General features: G+C 52.6%; 1 protein-coding gene across 3 annotated transcripts in view; it reads right to left on the bottom strand.

The window, feature by feature from the left end:
* Positions 1-3414: 3414 nt before the first annotated feature.
* OLFML2B (olfactomedin-like 2B) overlaps positions 3415-9421 on the bottom strand; it is a 49231-nt gene continuing 43224 nt past the window's right edge. For 2 of the 3 annotated variants that reach the window (XM_010854682.1, XM_010854684.1), the window contains exons 7-8: positions 4998-5174; positions 3416-4496 (exon numbers count right to left, since the gene is read on the bottom strand). In XM_010854682.1, coding sequence (XP_010852984.1) covers positions 3895-4496; positions 4998-5174 — 779 coding nt within the window. In that variant the 3' untranslated portion in view covers positions 3416-3894. Of the gene's footprint in view, positions 4497-4997; positions 5175-9421 lie in introns of all 3 variants that reach the window. The other variant, XM_010854683.1, reaches the window with a different exon arrangement.

Below are 9421 nucleotides of genomic sequence, written 5' to 3'. Positions count from 1 at the left end.
CTATTATACAGAAAGAAGTAAGTCAGAAAGAGAAAAACAAATATCGTATATTAATGCACATATATGGAATCTAGAAAAATGGTATTGATGAACCTATTTGCAGGGCAGGAATAGAGATGCAGACAGAGAACAGACTTGTGGAAACAGTGAGGGTAGGGAGTAGAGGGTGTGGGACAAATTGAGACATATGTTACCACATGCAAAATAGATAGCTAGTGGAAAGCTGCTGTCAACCTGGTGCTCTGTGACAACCTAGAGGGGTAGCCGGGGGGCGGGCTGGGTGGAAGGAAGGTCCAAAGGGCGGGGACATACGTATACTTATGGCGGGTTCATGCTGTTGAATGGTGGAAACCAGCACGACTTTGTAAAGCAATTATCCTCCAATTAAAAATAAATTTTAAAAAATGCCCCAGGTTAGGTGATGGGTTACAAAGCTCAGAGAAGACTTGGCAAATCTGGGAGCTGGAAGATCCCCCTTCATTTCACAGGTCAGGGAAAGGCCAGGAGGGTCGGTACCTACCTGGCTGTTTGTCTGCCTCTTCAACTTTCTGAAAAACTCATTCTCTAATTCTTCATGTTTCTGAAACTCAGTCCGGTGATGAGAAAGCTGCTTGGACAAGTCCTGGATGTGCTCAGGGGAAGTGTTTCCGACCACCCAGCGTCAGGCCTGAGGTCACCCCTTCCGCTGCTTCCTCCTTCCAGCGTGTGGGAGGTACCTGAGGAGCAGAGCCTCACCTGGCCTGAGTGGGCATTTCGGCCCTGGGGCAAGTAGATCGCCCAGACAGGCTGCAGCTGGCATCCCTGGGGCTGCTTCTCAGGGCCCCTTGCGCTCCCAGCAGGGGGAGCTCCATGACGACTGAGAGGGGCTGGGAGGAGCTCAGAGGAGCCAGGGCAGGAAAACTGGTGCTCGGGTGAGGAGCCACATGAGTGTCCGCGTGGGAGCCTGATCCCAGAGTCATCGAGGAGGTGGGCAGCTGCCTTCTTACCTGCTGACCAGCCCTGTCCGGGGCCCGAGGATCCAGGCCGCGGACGCTTACTCCTTTGGCGTAGGTGATACAGCTGCCTGGTCCTTGCTCTGCCGCTCCTGCCTCTAGGCTCCTCAGCCCAGGTTCTGGCTTTTCAGGGGACACGGCTCATGTCCTAGGACCCCTACACCTGCACCTTTCAGCCAGGCCTCCCAGAACGAATTATTTTCCATAGCAGCTGGGGCCCTTCCTGGTCCCTGCCCACATCCTACTGATCCCCATTGCTTGTTCCTAAGGCTTATCCCCGAAGGCCAGTCTGCCCTGGAAACTTAAAGTCTGAGACCTTCCTTTGTCGGCATGGCAGGGCAGCCCAACCCTCAGGAGGTTGATGCAGCTCTGCCCACCTGAGGAGTGGGCAGATTGGGAGGTCCTGGCAAGGTCTGGATAGAGCAAAGTGCCTAGGCTATGGTTCAGGCACAGAGAGGAGAGGGACGCACAACCAGCCAAGCCTCTGGGCCGCCCAGCAGTGAGGTCCCAGGAGGGCTGAGTGTGCCTAGGTGACAAGCCCTCGTCTGGGAGTCTGGTGTACATGTGTGCACGCTCAGTCGTGTCTGATTCTTACGACCCCATGGACTGTAGCCCGCCAGGCTCCTCCGTCCATGGGATTTTCCAGGCAAGAGTACTGGAATGGGTTGCCATTGCCTTCTCCAGGGCATCTCCCTGACCCAGGGATCAAACCTGCATCTCCTACATCTCCTGCGTTGGCAGGCAGATTCTTTAGCACTGAGCCGCCTGGGAAGTCTGGCAATGTATCACTTTGCATGGATGGATGGGTGTGTGTGCAGGGGCTGGGGCGGGGGCATGGATGGCTGGCTGGATAGACAGATGGCTGGATAGACAGACGAACATTTCCATAAGATGTGAGCTCCCACCAGCTACTCTCCTGGTGGCTTACCCCATTCCCTCAGAGCAGCCCGACCTGGGGCTCATGCTGACTCTGCTATGGTTTCCAACTGGGGCCTGACAGAAGGGCCAAAGTCTAGGGAGGCAATGCTTCTCTCTTCTCTAGCAGGGCAAGGCCTCTGGACGTGGGCAACTCTACCCCCATTATCGTCCATCAAAGTCTTTTTGAACCCCGGACATACCAGCTTGTAAGTCCTGCTGCTGCCTCCAAACCTGATAGGCACTAGCATCTGTTTCAGAGAATTTGACCCAAACAGCCCCAAGACAAAGTGAAGTCATTTGGATTTTCGTTATTTAGAATAGTCTAAGTGGAGGAAGCTGCTAGCGGGGTGGGGGTGGAAGCCACCCACTGTGCAGAGAGGTATAAGCTACGGGGATGACGTGCGGGCCGGGCGGGGTGGGGGCGGTGGGAAGGCGGGGGGCGGGGTGTGTCTGTGCACAAGGACTCAGCAGGCAGTGCTGCTCCCTCTATGGGGTGGAGGTAGAGATGGTGCGGTGTGGGGACAGTGTGCTGACCTGTCTTCCCACATCACTCTTGGGTTTGCCTACCACCCACAACCTCTGGAGAAAGATGTCCCTCCAAGGCCAGGACAAATAGAGTCACAGCCAGGCCCCCCAGGCCTCCTTGGAAAGGGAAACACTCGAGAGCACTCTCTCTGGAACAGTCTGGGGTGCTGCTCCCAAGGCCTGTGGCTCCCACCCCTTTGATGGTGTCTGGGAATGGCTACTTGGCACGGTCTGGGGTGGGTGGCTGGGGCTGGCGGGGATGGCGTAGAGGACTTTGGAGGACCAGGCCACGCTGACACTGAAGTTGGCCTGCTCCGTGATCACCTCGGCCAGCATCTGGTTGTCAGTGGGCTTGTCTCTGCCCAGGCTTCTGTCTCCTGATTTGTGTCATGTGGAGGAAAGGGCTTGCTTGTGGGCAGCAGGCACTCACACACAGGCATGGGGAGGGTCTACCCAGTTCCCGCAGGGGCCTTGTTTCAGAAGAAGGCCCTTCCCCTTCTGGGGAAGCTGGGAAGGAAGGCTGGCTGAATGTGAATGTTCAGGATCAGCGGAGGAGAGGACTGTGGGAAAAGAGGAAATTAATTGTTTGTAAGCTTCGTAAGAAGTACAGGGTAAAGGTCACACTCAGCTTTATATTTTCAGTGCTGCCAACCACCAGACTACATGGAGAAAGACGAAGGAATGAACAGGTTCCTACATCTTGGGTAATGACTAGAAAAAAACCCGAACAGATCAAGGAAGCTGGTTGACAGTGGAAGAGCCGGGGAGGGATCAGTGCCACAGAGCAAGTGCCGCGGGAGTCAGCTCATTCCAAATTCCACCCCTCAGCCCCCCAACGGAGCCCCGCTCTAGGAGGGAGAGGAGCTGCCTGGGAGCAGCTCAGCATGAGGATGGTTCTGTGAAACATAGACTCATCTCCTTCTGGGGGAGGCATATAATCCTGTCAGACATAGCCATGCTAAACAAAAACGCATTTGGGGTTATTTTTAATTTCTTCTTTATTTAAAAAAAAAAAGCATTTTTTTTTATGTTTTTTTTTTTCCTTCAAAAACTTCTCCAATACATAAAAAAAATTTCCCGCCCCTTAGCACTTCTTTCTTGCCTCCTTCACTCCTGCTCCGGGTGCCATCTGCCTACAAGACCCTGATGACGAAACCTTCTCAGATGGAGATCAGGAAGCTGGAGGGGGTTGAGGGTTTGAAGGAAGGTGGTTACTGGTCAAAAGGAGAAGTTGATTTGCACAAAAATATAAACCATGGAGGGTGAGACCAGCACATACACGAATGGATTGATCTACAATCCACATAGAAAAAATAGACCCAAATTGTCATTTTACATTTGCAATATTATACAAAATAATATATATTTTTTAAACAACACATGCGTACACACACACACACACAAACACACGCAAGGTGCCAGTAGCCCCTCTGCACTTCGGCTTGTGGGGTCAGGGGTGTCAGTAGGCGAAGATGACATGATAGGTGACTTGGTGGCCATTGTCCCAGGCATAGAGCAGGCGGTCCTTGGGGTTGTAGTCTATCTGGGTGGTGTAGGAGTACTCATTCTCAAACAGCAGCCTGGGGACGATCTGGGTGTTGGTGTGGGTGTCGAAGGCGTAGGAGATGTTGGCGTTGCGCTGATTGTGGCTGTCCACGGCGTACAGCACCCCACAGATGACAAAGCAGTTGCCGTAGAGGTTCCTCCGGAGCCCCGTGCGCCACGTGGTCTCCTTCTGCGTGCTCAGGTCCACAGCATTGAGCTTGCTCAGCACGATGACCTCCTGGCTGAAGCCCTCATCATCCAGGGCCGGGTAGATGAGCCACAGCCCATTCTCGTCCACAGCAAAGTCCACGTCCGAGTGGCCCTGCCACCGCCAGGGTGTGGCCTCCTCATAGGCTACGTCGTGGAGCATGGCCCAGGCAGCCACGTAGCGCTGCTTCAGGTCATACTTGATGATGTTGCGGGTGAAGGCCCGGTTGTAGTAGAAGGCACCATTGTACACCACGTGGCCCGTGCCAATCCAGCTGTAGGGGAGCTTGTAGGAATTGCTCCAGCGACCTGCGGGCGGTGAGAAGGCAGGAGGCTTCAGGGCGACAGTGCAGTGATAGCCGCCAGGCGGGGAGGGTGAAGGAGCAGCCCAAAGGGAGGGGATGCGCCATGGGCTTGGGGTCTGGAGCCCTGGGTTTGTGTCTTGGCTCTGCCACTTCCTACTTCTGTGAGGCACCCTCATCTGTCATTTATAAATGACAATTCCCACTCCCCTCGTTGAGCTACTTCAAGGATCCAGATGCTAACATACATGAACATGGTTTATAAACAGTCAAGGACCACGGGAAAGGGAAGATGTATCATTTCCCTTGGGTAGTTGTCCCATGTCTCAGGGGCTGGAAGATGAAAAGGGGTGTGGAAGAGGGACATCCTATTGCTAGAAGTGTCTTTTACCATCAGAAGAAGGTTTTCCCCTTCTTATCCACCGTGTGCACCTTGGGTGGTCTGGTCATTAAAACAGAGGACATGGAGAAGGAAGACCCTCCCTCAAGCTGGACCTGTAGCATGTACCTTGTTTGAAGTTCTCCAGGTTCCGGAACTCTACCAGGGTGTTGCCATAGTAATAGTTGGTTACGTAAATCCGCTCATCTTTGGCCAGGGGGTCCTTCATCCAGGCCCCCTCATTCCGCCCATACGTGTTTTGTGTAGTCGGCCCTGTGATGGTGGAGAGGGTGTCCTTGCACCTTCCTGATGGAGGAGAGGGGGATGGAGGGGTTAGGCTGATGGAAGAATGCCCCACCCCTAGGGCCCTTGCTGGCTGCCCCTCCTGGAGTCTGAACCCCTCCACAGGCTTCTACAGTCCTGTGTAACCAACCTAACACCAGATGTTTGCCCAGCATCCTCCCCTGCTACTCCTCTTATCTATCCAAGGTGTGTCTGACTCTTCGGGACCCCATGGGCTGTAGCCCACCAGGCTCCTCTGTCCATGGGATTCTTCAGGCAAGGATACTGGAGTGGGCTACCATCTCTGACACCAGGAGATTTTCCCGACCCAGGGATCGAACCTGCATCTCATCTGTCTCCTGCATTGTCAGGCAGGTTCTTTACCACTAGCACCACCTGGGAAGCTCCTTATTTACCCTAGTCTACTCTTATGAAGCCGTCTACTGCCACCATCCTGGGCCACATTCATGCCACCACGCTTTGCTCCTGCTGACCACTTCTCAGTCCGAGAAACTCAGCCCTCAGGGATCTAAGCTCCCATGTGCTTTTCTGACACCACTTTCTCCTCTGAAAAACCATTCTATCCCCCATTGGATTCCATCCTGCTCCCACAGTATTGTGAATGTGCCTCTCTTACAGGACACGTCACCTTCTGTTTTGACAATGCCTGTGCATCTCTGTCCTGACTCAATGCCCATCCCCACCTCAAGCATAAACCCCAGGGGGTAGGGGCTGTGGCTGTCCCCTTCGTGTCCTTGGTCCTCAGAACACAGTGTCTGACAGGCTGTGGGCACTGGGCAGATGCTCTGAAACTTGGATGAATACCCGGCAGCATGAGAAAGGTGACCAGAGGAGAGGACTCTGCATGCCCAGGAACATAGAGCTTCACCAGCCACTGGGCAGCCCCAAGGCGGTTGGCCTAGACCAGCAGCAGAGAGCAGCCCTGACTGTGCAGTGGGTGTCATGTCCCTGAGGCCCACCTGCTGGGTCCGAGAGAGCTGTCCTCAAGCCTACGTCCCTGTGAGCAGGGTGCCAGGACCCCATTCTGGGAATTGGAGAGGCCTGGGACCAAGTTCCCAGATAAGGAGCTTGTTCTGGGCTGTAGGAGCCTCCTTCAAAGGTCAGGTCTGCTTTAGTAGGACAGGCACTCTGCCATGCCCTCCTGAGTGACCCCCTGAGAAGTCCTCAAAGACCACTAGAATCACGTGTGTGTGTGTGTGTGTGTGTGTGTGTGTGTGTGTGTGCGCGCTCAGTTGTGTTCGACTCTTTACGATCCCACAGACTGTAGCCCGCCAGGCTCCTCTGTCCATGGGATTCTCCAGGCAAGAATACTGGAGTGGGCTGCTGTTTCCTACTCCAGGGGATCTTCCTGCCCAAGGGATCACAACTCCATCTCTTGTATCTCCTGCATTGGCAGGAGGATTCTCTACCACTGTGCCACCTGCGAAGCCCCATAGACATGCTGGGTTCTAAATCAAATCGAAAGCCTGCCTGCATGCTTACTATGCAGTATTATTATATCGAACATGGCCCCAAATGATACTAAAATCATGTGGCCACTTACTGAGAGCATGTCTTTTTGCTCTTTTTGTCTCTGCACTAATGGTTATGAAGGAGACGGGAAGAGAGGGATGTGGGAGAAGCTGATTAACCCAGCTTTTACAACTTCCTCCTCCTCTCTGGTGGCTTAGATGGTAAGAATCCGCCTACCATGTGAAGACCTGGGTTCGATCCCTGGGTCAGGAAGATCCCCTGGAGAAGGGAATGGTACCCACTCCAGTATTTTTTATTTTAAGTACAAAATAATTTATTACAGCATTATATAGGTTGGCATTATTTCACAATGAATTCTTTTCTCTCAACAATTATGAATCTAAATATACACTTAGCGTGAAGGAAAACAATTTTAATTAGAACAGTTTCTCTAAATAAAATCTTTTGAATTTATATTTGTCTTAAAAGGAAGTATTAATGTTACAGACATATTTATATGGTTCTGAAAAAAACATATTCAATGATGCTATTACTGTTTTCTTATATTACTTATACTGTATAAGACAGTATTCTTATCAAGAGAATTCCATGGACAGAGAAACTTGGCGGGCTACAGTCCATGGGGTCGCAAAGAGTCGGACATGAATGAGCAGCTAACACTTTGACTTCACGCTCTTCCTCCTCCTGGCAGCTGGGACCAGCAGAACACCCCCTCCCCAACCTGCCATCAACACTGGCTCATGGACGGGCAGCAGCGATGAGAGGGATCTGCCCCTGACACTCACATGGGACCAAAGAGCAAGGGCCCACGGCTCAGATTCAGGGCCCTCTCAACTCCAGGCCACCCCTGTTTCCAAACTGTTTCAATCTGTTCCATCCCTCCTGCTCCCACATTAGTGGTCTGAGCTGGCAGGACGGGGCAGGCGCTGTGCCCTTGGCCCCACGCCTGGGGCAGCCAGGCGTCTAAAAGCAGGATAAACATTGTTTCCCAGGCAGGCCGCACAGTTGGGTGCAATTGGCAGGGCTCAGGCATCTCTGTGTGGGGTTTATTAGGTCCTGGTCTGACAGAGAGGGGAGGGTTTTGGTCTCTGTAAGACAAACAACAGAGCCTACCAGCCAAAGCCTCATTCCCCCACAACTGAGCTCATCTGCTCGAGACAATAAAACAAAAGAATCTGCGTGAGCCTGGGCAGCAGAGTTCTGATGGAAAATATCTCGTTCCCTGGTGCTGAGTGGGCCCCTGCCTGCCAGTGGAGAAGCTGTGCTTCCTCAGAACTAAGGTGAGCCCTAGCGTGCCATGCCCAGAGAGGGGCATTTTTGCTTGCCCCCTTCCCCTGGAAAAGCCCAGTGAGGACCCAACTCCCTGCATCAGAGGCAGACCCCAGCCAATACCCAGAGCCTCGCAAGTGGCTGTGAGAAGCCAGGAGTCTCTGTCAGGGTCGCTATGGCTATGCCACCTTCCTGCCCAGACGCGGAAACTGCAGATGAGCTCTTGGAAACTGGGACTCGTCTAAGCTTCGATGCACTGCATCGCCCCAGGCAGCTTCCAAACCCCTCCAGGGTTCTGTCTCAGCATTAAGGCTCTGCGGTGATGGGGCCTTAATGTGAAGCTAGAGAACGTGCACCCCCCTCCCCGATTTGTAGCCAGAGGTCTGGCATTGCTCTTGGTCTTGCTACAGACCCCCAAGGTCTGTGTTTCATCTGAAAAGTCACAGAGCTTTCACTTCTTCCACAGAAAAACAAGCAAAATATATGCCCTCTCTACATCATGAGCACACTTGGAGAATGCACTCTGATGATGGTATAGAAGGCTGAGTATTGTCTTCCAAAGGTATCCAACTCCTAATCCTGAACGGGACTGTACATGGCAACAGAGAGTTTGCCAATGTGATTACCTCAGGGATGCTGTGATGGAGGGTGGCCAGGGGAGGGGGGAGACTAGCCTGTATTATTCAGGGGGATCCTAATCACAGTCATAAGTATCCTCATAATAGGGAGGCAGACGGAGATTTGACTGAGAAGAGGAGGCAACCTGAGGATGGAAGCAAAGGAAGGATGAGGAGGAGGCCCCAAGCCAAGGAATGCAGGCAGCCACCCTAGACTAGAAAAAGCAAGGACTGAACCATCCCTTGGAGCCTCAGGAAGCAACCAGTCTCCTGACAGCTTGATTTTAGTCCTGAAAGACTCATTTCAGCCTTCTAGTCTCCAGAACATTCGAGAATAAATTTCTATTGTTTAAGCCATTAAGTTTGTGGTAATCTGTTACAGGAGGCATAGGAAACTAAAACAGATGGAGGCTGCTTCTGGAGTCAGGCATCTTTATTTCTGTAGGAAGAAGGGAGTCTCAGCTTACAGCTTCCAAGTCCTGACACCCAGGACCTCAGGATGTATCACCATATGCCCTCAGATAGAGCAAATGCCAGCAACACACAGAGGGGTCCAGCACAGGCAGAAACAGTGATAGGTGTGTGTGGTCTGGGAGCACGTGCAGACGGGTTCAAGGGAGGTCAGTAAACCTCGAGGCCCAGGCCCATCACTATGGTCTGAGAGTCTGGGGCCATTCAGATGCTCCCACCCTTGGCAGCAAACCATCAGCCCTGGAGAGAAGAAGCCACGTGTTTATTCCTTTCCAAGGCTAATGAGAGAAAGAAGGGAGAGAGTTCAAAGGCACTGTGGAGAAAAGAGAATGCTTCTGCCTGCTGCTCAGAAGTTCTCCCCCACAGTATGGTGACAGGGAACATTTCCTAAGCTGTCTCTATGTACTAACTCATCTTATC

Source organism: Bison bison, unplaced genomic scaffold, assembly GCF_000754665.1.
Source record: "Bison bison bison isolate TAMUID 2011002044 unplaced genomic scaffold, Bison_UMD1.0 scf7180017864346, whole genome shotgun sequence".
Taxonomy (NCBI): Eukaryota; Metazoa; Chordata; class Mammalia; order Artiodactyla; family Bovidae; genus Bison; species Bison bison.
Note: the sequence above shows the minus strand (reverse complement) of the source record. Positions and strands in the feature narration are given on the sequence as shown.